General features: G+C 48.1%; 1 protein-coding gene across 3 annotated transcripts in view; it reads left to right on the top strand.

The window, feature by feature from the left end:
* Positions 1-1,855: 1,855 nt before the first annotated feature.
* The window catches only part of PRAG1 (PEAK1 related, kinase-activating pseudokinase 1), a 46,329-nt gene continuing 23,585 nt past the window's right edge, over positions 1,856-24,599 (top strand). The window contains exons 1-3 of one of the 3 annotated variants that reach the window (XM_027962715.3): positions 1,856-2,066; positions 7,050-7,469; positions 9,235-11,069. In XM_027962715.3, coding sequence (XP_027818516.2) covers positions 7,140-7,469; positions 9,235-11,069 — 2,165 coding nt within the window. In that variant the 5' untranslated portion in view covers positions 1,856-2,066; positions 7,050-7,139. Of the gene's footprint in view, positions 2,067-2,258; positions 2,571-2,923; positions 3,183-7,049; positions 7,470-9,234; positions 11,070-24,599 lie in introns of those variants that run through there. The other 2 variants (XM_027962716.3, XM_027962717.3) reach the window with 2 other exon arrangements.

Here is a 24,599-nt window from a genome sequence, read left to right as displayed (position 1 = left end):
GAGATTCAAGAGACGCGAGTTCGATCGCTGGGTGGGGAAAGTCCCCTGGAGTAGAAAATGGCAACCCGCTCCAGTATTCTTGTCTGGGAAATCCCGTGGACTGAGAAGCCTGGTGGGCTATAGTCCATGGGGTTCCAGAGTCGGACACGACTGAGCACACTCATGCACACCTTCTAACAGAACTGCAAGCACCTCCTGATGTCATTTTTATATTTCTCCAGCAACTTTGTCTCTACTTGCTTTTCAACACCTTTCCCCTCCTGGTTTCTCTGTAAACAAATGGGACTGACCCTTCAATTTTGCTGGCTACTGTTGGAGCCTAAACTGAGTTTTCTTTCCATGTTTGTTCAAATGGTTTCCCATCATTTCGAGAAGAAAGAAAAACAGAGCTGGATGACCAGTACTAGGGGAGGGTAGTGTAGCAGAGTGGAACTGCCCATCAGAGGAGCCAGACTGCCTTTGGTTCCAATCCCAGGACCAAGGCCTGTCAGCCCATGGGTCCTGGCAAATCATACGGCCTGTGCACCTTAGTCCTCTCTTTGAAATGAGGATGATGCCCCTCTCATGGGATTGCTTGGCATAGGGTAGGTATTTGACAAATGTTAGTTCTACTTCACTAAACCTTAACCCCCCAGTTCTATTCATACTCAGCAGAAATTAGTGACATTGGAGCAAAGGAAGTTTTTGTTTATTTACTTTTTAATATCCCTGCTAACATTCTCCATTTCTCACACAGAAGCCAAATCTCAAATACATGTCTTCTCTCCGCCCTCACCCCACCTGCCCTGCCATGTCAATGCCACGTCACTAGGTAAGCCCAGGAATCTCAAGGAGAACCAGCCTCCTCATCAGGGATGGGTGGAGGCTCACAAGCGATTCCTGATGGGCTCCCTGGAGGAGGAGGACCTGCTGGAGTTACTGGACTCACTGCCTCTCTGGGGAGGAGGAAGGAGCACCCAGAAAGCCACAGGTGTTCTTCGAGGTCTTTTCTTCCTATTCCAGTCCCCAGTTTCTCCCTACCAGGCAGGCACAAGGTGGTGACCTGAATGCCGGTTCCCTGAAGAAACACCCAGGTCAAGGTTCAAGCCTGTTGCAGGCGGCGGGAGGAAGGGAGAGGACTGACTGGGTCATTAGGCTGTCATACTCTTTGTTAAACGATTTCTAGCCCTAGGACTATCTAGAACTCATTCTATCCCGGTGAATGAGTCACTAACCGGAAACGGTGTAAACACAGGTGTCATACTGGCCTAAGAAGCCCTGGCTCTCCGAGGTTGGAGGAAGACCAGCTCTTCCTACAACAACCCTTGCCTTCCACTTTCAGAAAACTGAAGTTCAAGGCGTTACGCCAGGTGCCTGAAGCCTCAGTCGAGGGACTGAGGACTCCCAGTCAGGCTGGGTGGTGCGTCAGCCTCCTCCTACCCGCAACAAGTCATTGACAATTTCGGGGCTCACGCCACTTTCGGGACGCGTCTGGGTTCCTGATTTCATCATTCCCCTGCGCACCCCCAGATCTGGGGCTGCACCCTCCACCGCCTCTCCCTCGTCCTCTCCGGGTCTGGCAGAGCAGGCTGGACGAAGGGATGCAGGACACCTACACACCTACGCGCACGTTATGGGAAAGGGAAGGCTGCAGACACCGAAACTCGTCCCTGCAGAGCCCCGTGGGGCCATCCTTGGAAAAGGGTGCAAAGGGGCGCTCACTCCCGGGTCGGACGGCGCCAAGTATCGGGCTGGGGGCGGAGCCTCCGTCAGGAGCCGGAGGGAGGGGCGGGGCGGGGATCGCCAGGAGGCGTCGGGGGTCGGGGAGCGAGCCCGCCGGCTGGGGGCGCGGGGCGGCGGCCCGGGCCGCGGAGGTGCGGCGGAGCCCGGCGGGCGGCGCCACCGGAGGCGGGAGGGGGCGGAGCCGCGCTCGCAGCTGCCACCCGGCCGCCGGGCCCGGGCAGAAGACGCCGCCCGCGGCCGGGCACGCACCGCGCGCACACTCTCCAAACAATGCTCCGAGGCGCCCAGCAGGGCGGCTGGCGGCTCGGAGACCCGCGGCGAGGCCGGGGGAGCGCGGCCCCGAGGTGAGCCCGCGGCGCCTTCTCCCAAGTCGGCCTCTTTTTTTGTCTGGCAAACGTGGCCGCAGAGGGGAGCTCCGGGGGAGCGCGGCGGTTGTGGAGCAGGCGACCCCCGTCGGCGTCCCCCGGGGGTGACAGGCGGTCGCTGGAGGAGGGTGGAGCGTTCGGACCGCGTGCGCCCGGGGTTGCGCCCGAGGTGGAAGCGCCGAGCCCGGGCTAGGGGGTGGAGGGGCGGAGGGGAAGGACCGGGGAGCCAGAGGTATGTTTTCGATTCATTCGAGAATCGCGCTCTTTCGGAAGGGGAAACTTTCCTCGAGTTCCGGCAGCGGAACCGACTGCTCTGGTCTAGCTGGTCTGGCTGCTGGACTTGGGGCAGGAGACCGGAGCGCTTTGGGGATTGCTATTGTGGAGACTGCCGTTCCGCGGCTGCAGGATTGTCACAGAACAGAGAGGGAGAGACCGCTCGGCGGCTCGGATCGGAACCCCGGGCGTGATGCTTTGGGACGCCAGGTTAGTAGCTGCCTCTTAGGCAGCCCGCAGTTGGATGCCAGCCTGGGGGTCTCCAGGGGGAACTAGACGATACCTTTTTCCTGAGCGGTGGCGGAGCCCTCTGAGAGGCTACCGTGGGCACGTTTTTAACCTTTGCTTGTGTTGCCTCCTCCTCCCCCGCCACAGATACACAAAATAGAATCACACACACACACAGAGACAGAAAACAGAATCCACTTTCCGGTCCTCAGTGAGAACGCGAGGAGGCAGGGCCGGCTGACTGTGTATTTCTCTCAGGTGAAGCTCAGCCAGCGAGCACATGGCTTTGCAGAGCCCACAGCAAAGCCCAAAGGTCTAGGAGGGAGGAGTTTTGCAGGGCATCCAGCCCAGAATCAGGTTGGGAAGGCGCTATTGATCACTGGCCTGAAAAACCCCTTCCCCTTTTGAGCCGGAAATTTTACAGGAAGCACTGGGGGATTCTGCGGTTATTTCGCTATCTTGGGGTCTTGTGGAATGCGGGTATCTTCCTTACTGGTTTAGATTGTAGTGGGTCTAACCCACAAAAACCACATTCCTGCTGCTGAGATTAGATTACATACCGCTGGAGAAGGAAAAAAGAAAATAAAAAGTTGGGTGAGTAGCATGACTTACCCTCTGTGCCTGTGGGTGGTGGGGGGAGACAGGAGGTAAGGCCGGTTACTTACTCCTTTCTGCCTGGGCAACCCCTGTCAATGGAGTGTTGAAATCCAGACAAATTTCCATAAATATACCTCTTTTGCATTCATTTAATTGTATTTAAATGTATTTAATTGTAAAAAATAGATAGATTTTTTTTTAGATGACTGTTTTCCGGAATTCTCTCACTTCAGGGTAAGGCATGAGCAACTTTCAGTGCAAGTGTGAAGGGCATTTGGAGCCCAGAGGTTTGATTTTGTGGATCTGGTCACCATTGTTTGGATTCTTTTTCCTATGATGTGGGTGTGTATCTGACAGCTTCAGTCTTGCACGTTTTAGCCACGACTGGTGCAGAAGTTTGCAGAGGCAAAGATTTTATCATGACTTGGATCAGAAAGAATGTTAAGATCTTTTTCTAATCTTACACTGCTGCCTCCCACTGAAATGGGGGAATTTGCATAATTCTGAGGGCTGCCTGCCCTTGGAGGTAAGGAATGTGGGCTGGGAAGGTGCCATTCGCAGGCGGTGGAGAGCTGGCACCACGAGGCAGGCAACGCTCATGCTTGGTGAGCGCCACTTGAGTTTTTCCACTGTCTTTTGACTTAAAATAAATAGATCGTTCCAAGCCCAGAACCTCTCTAGACAGAGAGAATCCTTTCTGGCTTGATGTAGTGATAAATTCTGTTTGCTGTGACTGAGGAACCAGTTTTAACAGGATGTGTAGTGAGTCAGTGATGGTAAGGAGCCCAGGGCTTCATTTCATTCTTTTTCCCTGAAAAACGTTTTCCAGTCTCTGAGCGGTTGGTGTAGTGAAAGTTGTACCCACCATCGGAGAATTTCAGAGCTGAGGATGGGAGCGAGGAGGATGTTTAGGAACTGGTGAGGGGTTTTGAAGGAAGCTTCCTGAATGTTGGTAATCCAACCAGAAGTCCCAGGGCTGGAGTGAGCCATCTGCTCACAGGAGGGGACCTTTGGCACCAAGCAACCATGACACGTTTGGGTCGGTTATCTGAGCAGGAAATGATGTGTGGCCACCCCACGTGGCTTTCTTTGCCCCCTCTTTGGATGTCTCACTCCTCAGACAGCCCAGCCCTGTAAGGAGCTGCAGGAAGGAGGTGAGCCCACTCAGACCAGATTCCCAAGCCCTCTCCCTCCATCCTGTCTGGGGTGTGGAAGCCTCTGCCTGCAGTAGAGGGGGCCAGGATTCCCAGGAAAGGACCTCTCCCTGCCTCAGGGCAAGGGTATGGAGCTTTGTCTTACTGAACAACAAAATACCTCCTCTACTTTTTCCTCTTTCCAAAATCCTCCCTGGCGTGGGATTGTGAGAGAAAGAAAAACCCTTGCTTTCATCCTCTGATTGTTGAAGCTTAGTGACCTCTTCTGGGGAACTTGGCAAGGAACAAACCTGCCACTTGGGTATATTTATAGGAGGAGGAGAACCCAACTTGTAATCATCTTGATACAGAAGATCCTCACAATGGTCACGAAAGACAGATACTTGTCTTTATTTCAGAGAGTTCATTTAGCTTAAAGATACAGTGGGCTTCCTGGTTAGCTTTGGAGGGAAAAAGAGGCCCAATGTAGCTTCAGCTCTCATTGAATAGGCGCCCTGGTCTGCGAGTGTGGGAGACCAGAAAGAGAGCTCTTCCCATAGAGATTCTGGAATGATCTTTGGGGCTCCTGGCTCATTCCACCTGGTTAGTCCTGTTGATGGTAGGGAAAGCAGCAACCTCAGAGCCAGTTCTCACGAGAGGAAAGCAGAAAGCAGACCCTGGGGCCAAACCCTCTCTATTTAATGAGTCTGTTCACTGTTGATTCTTCAGGATGATTTTCTTCTGAACACTGTCCTTCTGAGGAAGTCCTTTCATTTAAGTGAAAAAAGGAGAGCAAAAAGCAGTAAACAGATAATGGCAAGGGACTCAGTGTAACGTGTGAGGTGATGACATGAGGGGCTGCCAGCAAAGTTGGCTTCTCTCCGAGGAACCCTTGCGCACTCTGCGCCTGCGGACGTGCTTCAGTTATGTTCTTGGGTTTGTTTTCCCATCTGTAGAATGGAGGTGACAACTACCTGAACGGGTCTCATTCAGGTGAACTGGTTAAAGTCTGCAATCCTTCGAGTTTTCCCCCTCAGTGGTGAATTTACTGAGTGAATTCTATGGTGCAAACTCTCCGCCTTCAGTTTTACTCTCAGAGGAAGTAAACTCTTTCAGCAAGCTGACTGCCTCCCCTCCAGGGTTCTCATTGTCGCTCAGTCGTGTCCTACTCTTTGCGACCCCATGGACTGCACACCAGCCTTCCCTGTCCATCACCAACTCCCAGAATTTGCTCAGACTCATGTCCATTGAGTCGGTGAGGTGATGCCATCCAACCATCTCATCCTCTGTCATCCCCTTCTCTTCCTGCCTTCAATTTTTCCCTTCATCAGGGTCTTTTCCAGTGAGTCGGCTCTTTGTATCAGGTAGCCCAAGTATTGGAGCTTCGGCTTCAGCATCAGTCCATCCAATGAATATTCAGGACTGATTTCCTTTAGGATTCCTTAGGGTTCTCATAGGGAAAATCATTGTGAGCAATGACTCTTCTAGTACAGTCTACTGTACAACTACTTCTAGTACAGTCTATCCAGACCTAGACCACAGGGCTACATGACCATGAGTCTCTCTTTCTGTTTCCCCCAGGCCTGAAGCTCTAGGTCTATTGATTTCACTAAGCCCTGGGCTGAATAAGGCATATTAAGTAGAGGGGTTGGAGAATTCCCAAGATGCCAGACCTCCCAACCAGGACCCCCTGGGGAACAGCTGAGACCACACCTCTCCGCTTTCTCACCCCTTCTGCCTCCACCTCCTCACAAGTATGTGTTGCAGTGTCGATCTCAGAGCCCAGAGCTCAGAGCTTGCCTCCCCTCTCATATCATTCTCAGTTAAAAATTGGGGCTTATTTTCCAGAAGCCATGACTTCTACCTGCTGTCCTGTTTGGAAGTTCTCATTTCTCTGGGGCCAAGTCCCAGGCTCTAGACCCCACAGCAGCAGGGGATGCACAGATCAGTCACAAGCGTCTCATCTCCAGCCCTGTGTGATTTCTTCCTGTGAACTGCCCCCAGAACCTCCAGGTGCTCAGGATTTTAGGGGATTGAAGTATCTTTTACACTCTCTACTCATGCATCAGGGGCTTCCCTGGTGGCTTATATATAGAATCTTCCTGCAATGTGGGAGACCCAGGTTCAATCCCTGGGTCAGGAAGATCCCCTGGAGAAGAAAATGGCACCCCACTCCAGTATTCTTGTCTAAAGAATCCCATGAACAGAGGAGCCTGGTGGGCTACAGTCCTTGGAGTCACACAGAGTTAGACGCAGCTGAGAAACTCATGCACACACACCCACACGTGCAACAGAGCTGTGTTTAGATTTTACAGCCTTTTAAGGCCACCCCACTAGAAAGGGATTAAGAGCCTCATGACAAATGGGTGAGGGCCTTGGAATAAATAGAATAGTCATCTTCACCTCTTTTCTTCTTCCCCTTCTGCTCCATAGTCATATCATCAGACTCTGATTGATCATGCCCCATCTTCCCCAGGGGCTCAGCAGTTAAAGAATCTGCCTGCAATGCAGGAGACCAAAGAGATGGGCATTGGATCCCTGGGTGAAGAAGATCCCCTGAAATAGGAAGTGGCAACCCACCCCAGTATTCTTGCCTGAAAAATCCCATGGACAGAGGAGCCTTGCGGGCTACAGTTTATGGGGTCGCAAAGAGTCGAACAGGACTGAGCATACACTAAGGGGAGATCTGGCAGGGGAGATCTCTGATCAGGCAAGTGTTCTGCTTTTCCAGGAAGCTGCCCAGTGAGCCCCTTCCACCTTCCCCGAGACCACACCAGCAAGCCGAGTGCAAGATGAACCAGTACCCCATCTGCTGCTCAAGATGCTTGAGACCATTCCACTGAACCCCGAGAGCCCGAAGATGTCTGCGTGCAGCGACTTTGTGGAGCACATCTGGAAGCCCGGGTCCTGCAAAAACTGCTTCTGCCTGCGCAGTGACCATCAGCTGGTGCCTGGCCGCCCCCAGCCCCGAGCTGGCTGCCTGCCCCCTCCGCCTCGCCTGCACCCCAGGCCGGAGAGCGGCCGCCCGGAAGATGACAGCCTGAGCGGCTCACCCTACTCCAAGCCCACCATCGCCGTGAAGCCCACCATGATGAGCTCTGAGGCTTCTGATGGGTGGACAGAGGCCGGCGTGAGTGCCGACGTCGCACAGGTGAGGCTGATTCAGCCCCATGGTATTTTTACAGGGGCTGCTCCTGTTGTAAGGCCGCTGTGACTGGCGGGCAGCCAGGGTGAGCTGTCCCGGCAGGACTCCTGCGGGTTGGCTTCCCGGGCAGCTTGCCCTAGACTGCTCCTTCCTGACTGCTACCCTCTCTTCTCTCTCTGCCCTCCTTTCTCTCGGTCCCTTCAGGCCAAGAACCATGAATGCAATCCCTCCGAGTTTATTTGGAGATTGTATCAGGACATAGCCACTAAAATGAAGCATTTTTCTAAAAAGTTAAAATATTTTTTAAGAGATCATCTTAAATATATACAAAACTAGCAAGAATTGCTTAACAAACCCCATGCATCCACCACCCTGCCTCAAGAGCTTGAACAGTCATCAACTCATGATCACTCTCCTTCCATCTTTATCCCTGCCCCTACTCTCCCTTCCCCTCCTTTCCCCTAAAGCAAACCCCAGATATTGCATCATGATTGTACCTCCTTAAAAAATTAAGTCTTTATACAAAATATGATTATCACACTTAAAAATGTCAGCAGTAGTTCCGTGATATCATCCAGTTCCCAGCCAGTGTTCATATTTCCAATTTGGAAGCTTGGATTTTTCCACCTTTGATCTGGGATTACTAAAGACAATTACATCCTTAGAGAGTAGACCATTCTGCTCATCCCCCGCCCACCTCCCCCACCCCCCACCCTACCGTTGACCCTGACCAAGGTCTAATTATTTAGAGGGTGTATGAAGCCTGCTGCCTCTAGACATGTCTTCTAAGAGGCTGCATGTCTAAAACATATTCTTGGGACTTCTTGTAACCTCTTTACCTGTTCTAGTTTTCTTAAACTATCACGGTGAGTAGGTCAGGAAGGCTTTGTGAGCTTATGTGAAATCAAAAGTCAGTTTTAAATCAAGGGAGGCTTGAATGAGGCAAGCCACCTCCTGGGGTTGCTCTCAGCTTCAAGTCGCCTGCAAAGCTGCTGCTCCATTTTCCAGAAGCTGGTTACACTCATTCCCCAGGCCTTTCTTGGCATCTTCAACCTTCACAGATGTAAACCAGGAACTCTTTCTAGTGTGGATCATGTTGGAAAGGAGCCAGAGGCCGGCCCTGCCTTGAGGCTTCTTTGAAAGTGGGGGTAGGGGAGATTTTAGAAGGAAAGGAGGAGGGGACTGTGATTTCAGTGACGGGAATGACTAGCCTACATCACTGTCTCAGGCTCAACTAGTCCAGCCACTTATGCAGGTTTGGGCTGAGGTCACTGCCTGTCACTGGGAGAAGGACTGTGGCTCAGAGTGAGTGATGCAAGGGAACCAGGGCCCAGCTCAGAAGGCACCCCTCACCCTCTTGCCCTCTAACCCCACCCCCCAACCCAAGGTGTTTTTAAAAGCCTTATGACTTTGTTTTCTTATCAAAAGACTAATGAACACTAAGCAAAAATTAAAACTCAAATTCTTATTTTCAAAGCCCATGGGAGAATTCATCTCATTTAGCAGTTTCAAGGGAAAAGGCAAAATGTTCTTCTTTAGCGTTTTTCCCCTCAGCCAAAAGCGCCGTGTCTGGGAAGACTGCCCGCTCCAGGGGAGCCCCGCGATGATGAGAAGGCCGTGGGGAGATCAGAGGGTAGGCAGGCAGCCTGGCTCCTTAACTGTGGCTCCGAAGACGGTTTCCAGTGTCATGGCCCTGCCCTCTCACTTTCTCTCTCTTCCTTTTTTCTCTGGCAAGGTCTAATGTAAGTCTTTTAACCTTGGGGCTGTGTAGGTCATCTGGAGACGAGCCCCCGGCAAGCTCCCCGTCCCGAAGCAGGAAGACGCGCCAGTAGTTTATCTGGGCAGCTTCCGAGGCGTCCAGAAGCCTGCCGGGCCCTCGGGTCCCACAGACAGGGGTCACCCCCGCAACCCCCCTGCCTATGCCATGGTCGGCCTGCACAGCCTAGAGCCCCGGGGGGACCGAAGTGCTGCCTTCCACCCGGTGAGCTTTCCTGACGAGAAGCTTGGACGAGACGATAAACCAGTGATCCCCTACCAAGAGCTAAACTCCCCGCAGGAGAGCTTCCGCCACAAGCTGGCCGCCTTCTCCGGGATGACTTCCGGCTGCCACAAGGGCCTGGGGCCCTACCCGTCTGCTCAGCCCCTGCGGGAGTCCCTGCCCTCGGAGGATGACAGCGATCAAAGGTGCTCGCCCTCGGGGGACAGCGAAGGGGGAGAATACTGCTCCATCTTGGACTGCTGTCCCGGGAGCCCAGGCGCGGAGGACGCCGCCCGGGCCGGCGGTTCCCGACACAGACAGGGCGGTAGGGACTGCTCGGCAGCCTGCTGGGAGCCGCGGGTGTGTGCCAGGCCACCTGAGGAGGAGAAGCGGGCTTTGAGTTTCCCCAGGGACTGCTGCAGCCAGGGCCCGACGGAGAGCCCACCCCACTTGGGCCCCAAGAAGCAGTCCCTCGCTTCAGAGGCTGCCAGCTCTTCGGATGGCCTCTCGTGCGGGAGCGCCAACAGCCGCGCCAGCAGCCCCCTGGCCCCTCATCCTGAGAGCGATTACTGCTCCCTTAGGAAGGAGCCTGGGCCGGGGAAGCAGCAGGACTCCAGCTGCCACGCCGTGGCCTCCAGCAGGTGCCCTGGGCAGACTGGGGAGCCCCAGCCCCCAGCCCACTCCAGGGAGGCTGCACAGTCTGAACCCATCTATGCTGAGAGTACCAAGAGGAAGAAGGCCGTTCCAGTGCCTTCCAGGCTGCAGGCCAAGGCAGAACAGGGGGCAGGCACCCCGGGCCAGGCCCCGGTGCGGATGGTTAACACCTGGGCTCAGAAAGCCGCATCTGGCTGCGGCCAGGACAGGGAAGGCCCGGAGGTGGCCCCCAAGATGGCAGCCACCATCACAGTCATGGCGGCCCACCCAGAAGAGGACCACCGGACAATTTACCTGAGCAGCCCTGACTCCTCCGTGGGGGTGCAGTGGCCACATGGGCCCCTGAGCCAGCAGGCTCCTGAGGCAGGCGGAGAGGAGCCTTCAGCTGGGCAGGGGCTCGGCTCCAGGGAAAGCCGGCATCGCAGTGCCAGTGAGACCACGGCCAAGGGGAGACCTGCCATCCCCCCCAAGATGTCCAGGAGCAGCCCTGGAGGGTCCCCGGTATCCCCCTCCGCCTCCCCACTGTCCGACCTCAGTGAAGGGAACTCGGGCGTCCCTAGGCCCCAGCCTCCATCCAGGGCCCCCGCTGACCCCGCTTCTTCCTGCCAGGCCAACGGCATCCCCGCCAGTGACTCTGCCAGGGGCCCCCCGCCTGCCACCAGCACGTCAGTCTTGGAGCAGAGGCGGCCCCGGCCCCAGGCCGGTGCCTGGAGTCGCCAGTGCCGGATCGAGGAGGAGGATGAGGTGGAGCAGGACTTGCTGAGTCAAAGTTGGGGGAGAGAGGTGGAAAATGGCCCCTTGGACCCAGCCAGCTCCTCCGCCTGGCACCGTCTTTGCCCCACAGATGGCTCCTCTGGGCAGAACAGCAAAGCTGGGACTGGGATGAGCAAGTCAGCCTCATTTGCCTTTGAGTTCCCCAAGGACAGAAGTGGGATTGAGGCGTTCTCGCCTCCCCCGCCACCTCCAAAGTCACGGTAAGTACGACTCAGTGTGCGTGCAACTTGGTGTCTGGGTGGACCTGGAGAGGGTGTTCATCCAGCAAGACGGAGGCGTCTTCCAGAAACCAAGGTCTTTGCTGCCTGCAAGACATGAGGCCGAGGTTTGGGGCCTGTAGGCACGTGTGCCTTAGTGTGAATTTCTCCTCAGTGCTCAGCACACAAACCTAGGAGCAGTGCCCTGCTTGGGATTGGCTGTTGGGAAGGGGTCTTTCTGAGAAGCACTGACAGGCTGTCACTCTTGGCTGGTGCCTACCCTCTTATCATTGGGTGTCCTTGTTTTCTCCATTTCTCTGAAGTGTCTTCAGCAGGCTTCCCCCCACCCAAATCCTAAAGTTCCTGATTTATTTAAACATGCAGACGAAGGCTCCAGGAGGCTATGCTACAGAATCTTGCGAGGCAAAGAGATGGGCAGGCAAAGGAGCAATGCCAATGTGCTCCATAAATTGTAGCCATGATGGTGATTAGACTTTGGGGGCAAAAGCAGGTTGTAGGAGGCACTGCACATGTTTTAGAACTCTCAGATGTGGGTTTTTAGAGAAAAACACACATATATATATATATAGTTTCACGGTAGCGCGCCGAAACTCAGTTTTCTCACCGTTTTCTCCTGCCAGTTTAAAGTTCCTCTCAAAGGTCTGAGAAAAATAAATTCTTTTTTTTTTGAAGTATTGAGTTGTGCATGGAATTCAGATTCTGAGGTGGGGAGAGGGAAGGGGGAATGGCCCTCAATTAGAGCAAAACCGATTCCTGTCAGGGAAAGGAACAGCCTGCTGTTTTTCAAAAGATGACAGCCCTTCCGAACATTTTCTTTAGTCATGTCATCTCCAGTGGTTCTGTTTCAACTCATGTGCCTCCAGGTTGATGTCAGAAGCAGGGAATTGGCCACAGAGGAAAGCAGCTGTGACACTTGACTTTGAACATCAAGGTGTCTTGGGCAGTGATGCGTCCTAACGTGGGCTTTTTCTGGAACCACTGCTTTGTTCTGGTGTTGAGTTGGCCTCCTGCCATGCGTAGTAGATAGCCATCCTCCAGATCTTTGGAGGAGCACAGACTCTGGGCTACGGTTTTTGCTCACTGACTGAATGGGGGGTTCCTCAGCTCAGAAGAGCTCCCACTTTATATAGCACTTAGTATGGACCAGGCATGGAGCTAAGGGACTTAGACATATTAACTCATGTGATGCTCAGAGCAGATCTAGGAAGTAGGAATTACCATCCCCAATTACAGATGACAAAACAGAGAGAGAGCTGAGTAACCTGTGCCAGGGTCACACGGCATACGTGGCAGGCTGCCTCCATAGTGTGTGCTTCCAAACACCTTAGACACATCAGTGTATGGAGGAGTGGGCAGGGCATTCAAATAAAACATAGGCATCATGTCTGTCTGCCTCAGGCCTGGAGGGCTTAGTAGGAAGCACGGGCTTTGGAGCCAGAAAACTGAGTTCATGTTGGTTCTGTCTCACCTACATGTTAAGTGATCTCGAGCAAGCCACTCACTGTGACAGAGCAGCTTCAAGTTCCTCTCCAAAATGGGCTAATAATAACAATACATTTGTAACACCCTGTTGTTGAAAGGCTCAAATGGATGAACAGAATCTAATGCAGAGATTAATTCTGTAGGCAAAAGCCACCCCGATCTGTCAACAGTAGCAGAGATACCCACACCTTATAGAAATGGGACTGGCCTGATCCGAGGAACACCACCTGAGCCTTGGAGAAGGAACTAGAACTTTCTTGGTTAAGACTCACAGGGTTTGGAATAACACCAGTCACCATAGCAATGTGACTCAAGTAGAATCCTTCTCATCTAGGGTGAGATCAGAGTTTTGGAGGCCAGTTTATTAAAAAACAAAACCATTGGATTATATACGGTTCACACCAGGTGGGAATCTCAGAGGTTCTAGGTGCTAGCTCTTTAAAAAAAAAAAGAAAGAAAGAAAAGTTTTTATTTTCAGAACTTTGGGGAGAAAAATCTAGGAAATAAAATTAGCTTAAGAGAACACAGAAAAAAAGGAAAGAGCATCTGGTACTATTTAAAATAAATTGAACTAGTGTATATATATATATTCATTTGGGGAAGATTTTTCAAGCGTTACCAGCATTATCTTTTGAATCATCGCACATCTCCCATGAGGATATAAGAGGGCAGGCCCAGGACCATAAGTTCAGTTCAGTCACTCAGTTGTGTCTGACTCTTTGCGACCCCATGGACTGCAGCACGCCAGGCCTCCCTGTCCATCACCAACTCCCGGAGTTTACTCAAACTCATGCCCATTAAGTCGGTGATGCCATCCAACCATCTCATCCTCTGTCATCCCCTTCTCCTCCTGCCTTCAATCTTTCCCAGCATCAGTGTCTTTTCAAATGAGTCAGCTGTTCGCATCAGGTGGCCAAAAGTATTGGAGTTTCAGCTTCAGCATCAGTCCTTCCAATGAATATTTAGGACTGATTTCCTTTAGAATGGACTGGTTGGATCCTCTTTGCAGTCCAAGGGACTCTCAAGAGTCTTTTCCAACACCACAGTTCAAAAGCATCAATTCTTCAGTGCTCAGCTTTCTATGTAGTCCAATTCTCACATCCATACCATAAACTGACCATAAACTGACTTTTGATTCTGGAACTTGGTACTGTACTTACTGAGGTGGGTGCCAGGAACCCACAGCCTTCAAACCTAGTTGGTCTGGGTGATGGCAAATCAGAGTATTGACCAGAGTATAGCCCATGGTTGATCCAGCACCATTGGTGGCTGTGACAGGCTAATGTCAGTTTTCCAAGATGGGAAAATGTTGGAAGGTCTTTGAGCAACATCCAAGGTTAACTTCATTTCTTCACATGGATCATCTGTTCAATGGGTTTTATTTCTATGGCTCAACCTCACCTATGAACAAAGATAACAACTGTCATGATGGGTATGAGGTCCACTCAGGACTCCAGAGAGAGGGGCTGTTCCATGCAGAGTAGTGTTACTTTTTAGTAACAGGCACTTAAGCAGGTAAGTTGGTGCTCTCTCGGGCCACTATAGAACCAAGAAATCGTATGCTGGCTTTCCTATGGTCCCATTTTACAAAACAGACCGACTTGGAGGGGGAAAAATAGACATGGAGAGTGACCTGGCTTTCCTGTGGTCTTGTTTTGAATGTTTGGCAGTAGCTTTTCTGTTTTCTGAGATACTGTCCTCTGCAAACTCCCATCAGGGTTCCTAAGAAAACTCTTGCTGCAATACCATGTAGGATGAAGATTCTCAATACTCATTTAATGCCTGAAAGCCATGCAGAGGTGTTCAAGTACATGTTCAGCCTTCCTCCCAGGCAGGTGAGGAGATCTGGGTCTCTTACCTGCTGCTGCCAAGGCAGCCTCCTACCTGTGTAAGCTCACACCTGCTCAACCTGACCAATCCCACTGAGTCTCTGGATCACCCCTGCTCCAATATAGGGCAGACTTAGAAGGTAAGGAGCAACCCATACTGCTGGTTAGAAAACAAAAACCCACAGGAAAGAGGTGTGTACGTCTTAGTTTAAATGTCACGTTTGAGACAAGGCAGTTCAATGAGAGCAGCCAGTGCCTGGGGGAGTAATTAAGATGTGAAAAAAATCAAATTTATTTCTGCCTTTTATTTCCTCACAGATGCAAACCTGGTTTTAAATGACTTATGGCTTTTCAGTGACAAGGTCAGTTAAGGGAAAATCATCTGATCAGTGCCAAACAGGCATTTCACAAAGAAACCCCAAAATAGGAATTAGGCTGGTAGACCTGAACTCAGAGGTAGAATTAGAAGACAACAGATGAATGAGAAATAAGACAGGTTTATATGGTTTTAGTTTCCAGATGATCTGGCCCCAGATGAGACTAATCAAAAAGAAACATTTCCCCAAGAAAGTGAGGGATGATTTTGTTTAAAGTTATCACTCATGCTTATAATTTTAACCCAATACTTATACTAAGTTCTCCTCCTTCTCTGCAAGGATTCTGGGGAGCAGAGATTGAGTCTGTCCTAAGCTTTTGTTCATTCTTAATTCTCATCCTTCTCACATGGCTTCTTACAGACAGGTGGTGATGGTGTCAGAGATGGAGGTCTTTTCTGCACGCTAAAGTGGCCACATTACTCCCCAGAGGAACCAAAAGAACTTCATTGTGCGATCTCTCAATCACATGCTCTCTTAGCATGACTTTGAGGATTGGAATTGGATGAGTGAGATGGGTCACTGTCTCTAGATCCTATATCCAATCTGATTAAATCTCTAGGGGCTTCCCTGGCTGCTGCTGCTGCTGCTGCTAAGTCGCTTCAGTCGTGTCTGACTCTGTGCGACCCCATAGATGGCAGCCCACTAGGCTCCCCTGTCCCTGGGATTCTCCAGGCAAGAACACTGGAGTGGGTTGCCGTTTCCTTTTCCAGTGCATGAAAGTGAAAAGTGAAAGTGAAGATGCTCAGTCGTATCTGACTCTTAGCGACCCCATGGACTGCAGCCTACCAGACTCCTCCATCCATGGGATTTTCCAGGCGAGAGTACAGTCCAGTGGTTGAGATTTCCCCTTCCAAAGCAGGGGGTGCAGGTTCAATCCCTGGTCAGAGCGCTAAGATCCCATATGCCTTGTGGCCAAAAAGCCAAAACATTAAACAGAAGCAATACTGTGATAAATTCAATAAAGACTTTAAAAATGGGCCACATCAAAAAAAAAAAAAAAAAAAGTCTTTCAAATGCTTTATTCTTGAGGCACCTCTTACTGTAGTGGATTGTGATGGGATGGCAACAATTGACCAGGAAATCCCACAATCTTCATGTATAACATGCTTTTCTCAGTGGCATTTTGAAAATCACAGTTTGTATCAGAAAGCATTATACGCGCTTCAGGAATCTTCTCTGTGTTTACCTTTTTGACAAAACTGAAATAAGTCTGCTGGAGATTGAGTTGGTTTGGTGAAGACTGAATACTGGGCATACTTCAGGGGAGAAACCATCCCGCCTGCCCCACCACACACACACACAAAGTTTGGCAAACAAAGCACATATATCAACAATACAGTTTTATATCCTGCTCCGTGCCAGGAAATTTATAGTTGGCATCTTCCCATGAGTTTGTGGATAGAATCTGATGTGGGACATCTAGTGATGCTGAAGCAGGGAGAACTAACATTGATTCCTATCTTATTCTGTAATTTCTTTTTTAATCACTAAGTGGAACAGTAGCATATGTAAAATATTTACAGCATTCTCTCCATTTTTGAGAAGGCATCCATGGTGAATGCTTAGGGATTAGAGATTCTTTAATTCATCAGATATCTACTAATTGCCTACTTTCTGTGCAAGGTGCTAAAAAAAGCCAGTTACTGGAGTTCCACCCCTTAAGGCCCCTGAGGGTTGACTTGGTAGGAATTAAATTAGCAGATGTGCAAAAGGACCGCCAAAAGTGCACTCCTGCTTTGATTGCTTTTGTTGAGACTGGTTATCACAGCATCTGGATTCTCACTGAATTTCTTGTTCTGCCCAGTAAAGCCGAGATAAGCTCAGCTTGGTGTCCAGGAGTAGTGAAATAACAATCCTTCCTTTAAGGTCTTTTGACCTAATACAAATCACACTTAGTACAGGCATGTAGATAGCCATGTATTTAAAAAAAAAAAAAAAAGATGTTCCTTGAAGGTAAAAGACATTCTTAGCCATCATTTCAGAATATCCTGTTTAATGCCTGGCATATGTAGATGCTCAAGAAACTTTTATTCAGTTGACAGTAGTAGGCAGAGGCCATACCCTATTTATTTCATTTTGGCCAGAAGCACCTAACTCTATGTTTTACACATGAAAAAATACTGAGAAAGGAGCAAGGAGCAAGTAGCATCATTAAATACTTATATCAAAGTGTCTTTCTGATACCCAAGTTTCAGATTGCCCCGTGCTCTGTTCTTGCCTCTCTTTTGGCAGTTAACACAGCATTTTGAATTAAACTCCATTCATAAGTCATATCTTTCTAAGAGCTTGTAAACTCTTGAGAGTACAGGAAACATTTTATATACTTCTGTTAACTTTTCCATAGGATGCCTTAAGACAGTAGGTATTCAATGAAAGGTTATTGAATTAGAGGGGAATAAAGGCCAGAAGGAACTACAAATCTTGGCCTTATTTTTCACTGGACACCCCATTATAATTCTGTGGCTTGAGTTAAAGAAACTGAAGTTAATAATTATTAATGCTATTAATGCTTCAAGGTGGGCAAACACTGTGAGAGCACAATGCACCCTTTCATGGATTAATTACTCTCCAACGATTGTACATTTGCTTTTTTTTTTTTTTTTAAGCTGAGCAGGTGTTTGGAGCCCAGCCCTCTCTCGCCACAAGAATGTTCTTTTCAGGCAGTAATCACCTAAGGACTTTTTTCCCCACCCATAAATTGCAAGGAATTCTAGGGTGTGGTTTCATTTTTCTGAGAATAGATTTTCCATGCTTTCTGAAGTGGGTTGGGAGATACAGGCATGGGCCACATGATCAAGCCCCCTCTGCCATCACGTGATCAAAAGCACTTTGTTCCTAGAATAGCCAGCCTACCTTTGAGGTGTGGAACTCACCAATTGCTGAGACATTTTCTCTATTTGTAGTGCAGGCAAATTTGCTGTTTGATTATCATTGATGTGCTCACAAGAAGACTTGCATTTCCATTTACCAGGGTAGACAGACCAACTTTAAAGAATCATTAGCAACCATTTCTTAACTAATAATTTTCCCTTTAAGAGCAGCGTCTTCAGCCTCTGTGCTAAAATCACTTACTTGTTTCTTTAAACTGGCTTTTGGGCAGATCCCTAAAAATGTGGGCATTAACAGTGTTTGTTCTTTCCCCATACAACTCTGTAAAATCCTCCGCTTCCATCAGCTTTTGTCTGGTACTCTGGACATTTATTCTCTATACTTTTCTAACAGGAAGACTTATGTAAACAAGTGTCCTTCACTGGGGGAAAAGGGGAACTTCCAGATTAAAGACTGCTTTAAAAAAAAAAAAAAAAAAAACTCTTCCCTTCTTACTCAGATATTTTACTCTCCAGTTAATTTTAGTATCTTTCTCTACCAGATGATCCCCGTGACTTCCTGGCAGTTTGGTTTTAGCCATTTCATGCCCATTTATACATGTGCTATAAACAATTTAAAACTTGTCTTTTAGGCAAATGATTGGCAGTGTTTCCGCTGTATGTCCCTTCACAATGTCTCCTGATTCCCGGAGCTCCATAGACAGTCAAAATGAATGAAAATTCAGATACCCTGGATAAAGACAAGAATAGTTGAGATAAATTGACATATTAAATAGTAATAAGACTTTGAAGATTATGAAGAAAGGGAAGAAGAATCTTTGGAATTTTAAAATCAGTCATGGTGGGGAGGTCACTTAAAATAATCCTTATGAATGTGTGATCAAAGGGAGGGTTTTGTGCCTGCATGTTCTTGCAACAACAGGGCAATTAGGTTGCATCCTCCACACCAGCTACAATCAGTTGGAGTAGCATTCTGGAGTTTCACATGGAAAACTGTGACAGCTTGCCATACTCCCATCAATACTGTCTACAGGTTTTGGGAGGGGGGAGCAGTGTACAGCCACAGGTGCCAGCTGTTTGCCTGTCCAGCTTAAGAATCCAAAATTTACCATCAGTAATTGCAAAATCATTGGGGATCAATAACTGTTTCCTATCAGATGGTAAAGAATCTGCCTATAATACAGGAGACCCAGGTTTGATACCTGGGTTGGGAAGATCCCCTGGAGAAGGAAATGGCAACCCAGTCTAATATTCTTGCCTGGGAAATCCCATGGACAGAGGGGCCTGGCAGGCTACAATCCATGGGGTCACAAAGAGTCGGACATGACTGAGCAACTTAACACTTCACTGTACTAATTTGAAAGTTCTACACCTGGGAGAGGATCTGTGGTCCGTCTAGCCCATGTAGCCCTAAGCGAAGTGTTTGCAGAAGAGGGTCTTCTGATTACAACCTCCATTTTGTGCCAAAATGTTTTGTTTCCTCTTAATGAGTGACTATGAATATTTTCTGACTTTTAATGAGTGACTATAAATATTTTGTGAATTATAATGAGTGATTATGAATATTCCATGAATTTTTGGAAGTTTGTGTTTTAGTAAACAACAGTTATCATTAAATCTAGTATCCAATATATAACGTATTATTTCTCTTTAAAGACCTTAAATTTATGTTTTCATTCCTTAAATCATGTTAAACAAGAAATGTTAGCCTCACCCTCTTTAACTTTTAGCACTGACTTTCTGTGCCCCAGGTGGTTGGGGTAAGGGAGTCGAGGCAGGAGGTATATGTCAGAATCTTTTGGAGGAGTAGTTTGAAATTGTAAATATTAAATATATAATATATAAATTAATATTAAATATTATGATATAAATTTATATTTTAGAAATTGAAAACTATTGTTTTCATAATTACTTACATATAATTTTTCCAAGTCTTTTTGACTGGTGGTAAGTGAGGTCATCTTTTTTTATGAAAATATTCAACATGAGGAGAAAGTAGAAGAAAACCCAGACAGGAATATTTGCTGATCTATTATATTTACTTGGTGACTTTCCTTTAGATCTTTCAAAATACCTCCTTGATATTTGTGTCTTCTCCAGAGCTTGACGCAGGGAATTGTCTGCACAGTAAATAGTAAATCCTAAATCCAGCCCCTCAATCCTTTTCCTTTGCCTCCTTCAGTGTTGATCTGCCCTTCCTCCTGCTTGTGAAAGTCATTTAATCACTAACTGTTGAGGTCTAGGTGTAAAGGAAGCTAAAATGAATTACCCAGGAAAATAAAATATAAGAATACACTGGCCCTTTCCAGTCCTGAGTGATGCCTTCGAGTAAAATAGAATGAGGATCAGTACAATATTGTTTATAGTAGCTGGGAGTTGGAGAAAACCCAGGCTTACTTGAGAGAGGTGAAGATAGTGACTAAGAATACCAAATAATGGGATGAAAGTTTGGAATAGCTGCTTTGGAGAATGGGAGGTCCCATGTAAGGATGGCCCAGGAGCCACAAGAGCTAGCTGTCAGGAAGTTTGAGTTCATTGTGGTACCAGTCGGCATGGTTGTGTGCTTTCCTAGAGAAGCACTAGTGCAGAAGTCAGATGGGAGATGTTTGTTTCATCTTTGGGTCTCTTTAAAATATGAAAGTGAAATCTCTAGCCTATCTATTAAAAAAATATCTAGGTATCTTCTATCCAGGTAGCAAGATACTGGATTTGCTGGAGGCTGCTGAAGTCTTCTGTCTGTCTGTCCCCATCTATCCATCCATCCATCCTCCCATCTTTCTGTATAACTAGTACTTTCTTTGTACCTGGTGCTGTTTTTAGCACTTATTAAATATTAAGTCATCAACTCCTCCTAACCACCACCTACCCCCCCCCATCCCCCAATGAGGTAAGTAGTAGTATTATCTCCATTTTGTGCATGGGATGCCCCAGGGCCCATGCTCTTAAGAGTGAAACTCATCTGGGAAGCTTTTCAAATGTTTTCGTTGCTGTTGTTTCCAAAGGCTCCAGAGGTTTCTTCCACACTATGCTGACCTGTGGGCAGGGCAGCTGGTGGGAGGGCCCCATCTGTGGATTGTAGTTCAGTCTTTACTTTCCATTGGTCATTCATTGCCCTTTCACCTCTTCCCATCTGCCCCTGTGTGAACAGATGATCAAGCTCTTGAACATGTAGCGTTTCTTCCTTAACAGGCCAAGAGTTGGAGACTCACTGTTCTTAGGTGATGAGATTGGAGATGCAAGTGTAGTGGACCAGGTTTTGGGGTCCAGCCACCGAATTCTTCTGCACCCTCTTACCTGCTTTCCATAGCTGGTTTCCTGTCCTCAGCCTGGGCTTAAACCTTCCCACACTAGGGAGTTGCTGCCTTCCTCTCTCCTGCACCAGAAATTCTTTGGGAAAGGACATAGCCATGCAGACTGGGGGCCACAAATATAAGACTTTGATTTTCTGAGACAGGAAAGGTCATCTTTTAAAGCCATTTGTATCTCTCAGTGCCAAAGTATATCTGTGTATAGTTAGGACAAATGGCTGCAAATTTCCATTTGACCGATCGAAGCGTTTTTATCTGTTTTTATACCAGCTAACTAGTAACCTAAAGATGTGTATATAGGTGCAGGTTTGCGTGCATGCATGCGCATACCGCTGTCTTTAAAAATAAGCATGGCTTTATTCCTGTTTTTAAATGGTTTCCACTGAATGCAAAGTGCTTTCGTTTTGGGGTTAAACCAAAGGCTTTTTTCAACTTGAGGTGCCCCAGCAGTCACCAGTGCATTAACTGCAAATGCAAATTAAAAAGCCTGCACTGTGGGGACCGTAAAGGTCATCTGACCCAAAATGAAACTGATTTCCTATCTTTATATGTACTGATAAGTCAGCGGGGAAGCCTGTCGCCAGAGCAGACTGGGTCCATTAGTTCCTTCATTTGGCACTTAGACACTTTGCAGAATAACTCCCATAGCATCTTCATCAAACAGCACTAAGGATAAAAACAATAAAAACCTTTCCAGCTTAGTGATCTTACTTTCTCATCCCATCTCTTGAAAAAAAAAATTTTTTTTTAATTATAAGATTGTTAGATTGTATAAATTCAGGATATTTGGGAACTGTGGTATTTTGTAGATATGAAAAAGCCTCAGCTGTTGAGTCCAGCTTTCTGGAGGGCTGTTGTTTACTCAGTGTTCCTGCCTTTTGCAAGTTTTGCTGGGCAAGTGTAGCCGGGCAAGTGTGATTCTTTTCTTAAAGGAAACATTTATCCTCCTAGATGCCTCCCAGTTATTGAAACAGAGGCAGATAAACTTAATCAAGAAGTATTTAATAATGACTCTGTGTTCCAGCATGTCCTGACTAGGACACAGCTCCTCAAAACAGTTTATAATTGTGGTGGTAACAAGCCTGTTTCACATGAAACAGAATCATCTAACCAGGATTATAACCAAATGCTCAGTGATGTGAATCAGACTCAGTTTGGTATGAGTTCCAGAGGGCACAGACCAGTCAGAGAAGACTGAGATGGCTTGGGAAGGGTTTGTAGGTAAGTGATGCTGCTGCTGCTAGGTCTTGGGTATCGAAAAGGTTTGGAGGGGAGAGAGAATGTTTCCCTCTCTGCCAAGATGGGGCAGGGACAGGAATGCAGGGTGCTTTGGGGTCAGTGAGAGACTTGCCCCACCGGAGCAGAGTATATATGAGCAGAAGTAGTGGATATTGATTAACCAAAATGGTGATAATTTTTTTTCCAAATAGAATGCTAGGCATATGTTCTAATTTATACACGGTGCAGGGGTGGGGTGAGGGGGATATTTGAAATCAAAGACAATCTGGAGGTGTGTTTCTGTTACCGTGCGAGACCAGAGCTGATTCGGTATGGCGGCAGAGGTCAAGAATACTTGCACGAGCTCTGTGTAGGATTCTTGAAGGTTGACCATCATTATGCGAGAAGGATTTTGGAGAGATTTTGAGTCAGAATGACTAAGGCTGCAGATGTTTTCTGACAACCGTGGCTCAAGCCCTCTGCATACTTTTTTAGAGGCGATTGATCAGTATTTATCTACCAGGTTGTTGAAGCAAGGATAGTATCACCTCTCCTCGCTGTTGCACCCACAAATCTTGACACAGTGCCTGGCACAGAGCAGGCAGTCAGTATTTATTTACTGGAAAATATGAGAATGGTATTCAAAAAGGACAGGGTTGGGGAATGCACTGCTGGTCATACAGGCATAAGATAAATAAAAACGGGGTGCTTGTATTCGCCAAGCTAACCCAGTGTTTCAGCTCCAGTCATTGAATGATTTTGACTTTAGGATCTGGCCAAATAGTAGAGAATGAAATAGGGTGAAATTGAGTGTATTTGAGAGGGTATTTGAATGGCTTCTGATGATGCAGCCCAACAGGACAATTGGAGATCGAAAGCCGCAGGTCGCAGAGGCAGAGCCGTCCCTATTTTCCTGTGCTTTCGCAGGAAGTGCATTTTATAGAAAAGTCAGAGAGGAACTGAGGGGAAACGGAGAGCTCTGAGCTGGTGAATTCACAGCAGGCTGACAGGGCACACTCGGCCGCCTTTGAAGCTGGCCCTTCATCCTCAGGGCTGCTCCACAGGACCCCGCCGGCACCGGCCCAGCCCAGCCCTGGGCTCTGGGAGGCCATGCGGGTGATCACAGCACCGAGGGCTGGAGTCTGGGATGGTAAGAGGCTCTCATTCTTTGATTAAGGCATGACTTGATTTAGTTGCATCTAAGCCAGTTTGTTTTCCCTTCTTGGTAACTTAAGTTATTGAGTTTTCAAACATGTTTGTGCTTTCTGAGCTACCTGAAAGGGCTTCCCCAAAACATTAGACATAGCAGTGAACTTGATTCATCCGAAGACTGGGTGGTATAACTGTGTACAGGGGTCTGGAGAACTAGTGTCAAACTGCACACTGGTGCTGTGCGACTTTCCTTACCTTCCGCCCCAGAGGCAAAAATTTCTCAACCAGATAGATGTGAACTAACCCAGACTCAGAGCTGTGAGAATGAACGTTTGCCTCGGTCACGCTTTCAGTTGAGCTGCGTATGAGGATTCTAGCCACCGTGTCTGAGAAACAGTCTCTGCCCCCACTGGGGTCTGGTATCTGTTCAGAATATTGGGCATTCTGAAAACTCGGGGGTATTTTTAGACTTGGTATTTTTTTTTTTTTCCTATGAATGAGGAAGTCTGGCAGATGGCTCTTCCGGCTGGATTATTATTATTTTTTTGCAGCTTTCTACCAATACGGTAGGGAGAAAACTCTGGCAAGGCTTCTTTCTCTAAGGACAATGGGGGGAAAAGCCATTCTGCAAACACTGAGCAGCAGCTGCAGGGCTCAGATCTCTAAAGACACTGTGCCACTGGCTGCGTATCTCACACTGCTCTCCTGTGACTGTGTCTAATCACGGGGGGAGGTAGGGAAGGAAGTCTGAGCAAGAACAAGTCATTTTTCACAGTGCAGAGCAATGACATCTGTGCAGGCAGTGCTCTCACTGCGGCTGATAAGAGTGTTAGTCGCCACCCAGAGAGGAAAGACTAGAGCATGTGGCTTTGGCCTCATGAAGCCACTTCCTTAAATCACGTGACATCAGAGTTCATCGCGTAGATGGTTTGCACCAGTTTTTTGAAAGGCAAGTCAAACTATCATTAATGAAGGAAAAGAGCCTTTAAAAGAGAAAAAGTATAGTATGGCTGTGTATTGCTGAGTGCCTTTGGATTCTCATCCAGCCTTGCATCTGATGAAACAATCTATTAGGGCCCAGAAAAGTTACCTTTGGAATCTTAAGCCTTTTGCAAGGATTCTTGAGAAATCTATTGCACACACAGACTGGAGACACAAAAACGATGTGATTGTCTGTCCCCGCTTTGATGGCCAGCTTCCCCCTTTGCATTTTCAAGTCTGGTGTGGTTGTGTTTCTTCGATAATTGAAGTGGCCATTCTCTAAGACAACAGATCATACAGGTTTCCAAGGTGGATGATATTTGATGCAGTTCATATG

This window comes from Ovis aries, chromosome 26 (assembly GCF_016772045.2).
Source record: "Ovis aries strain OAR_USU_Benz2616 breed Rambouillet chromosome 26, ARS-UI_Ramb_v3.0, whole genome shotgun sequence".
In the NCBI taxonomy this organism is placed as follows: domain Eukaryota; kingdom Metazoa; phylum Chordata; class Mammalia; order Artiodactyla; family Bovidae; genus Ovis; species Ovis aries.
The sequence above is the reverse complement of the archived record's forward strand: the minus strand, read 5'-3'. Positions and strand labels throughout refer to the sequence as shown.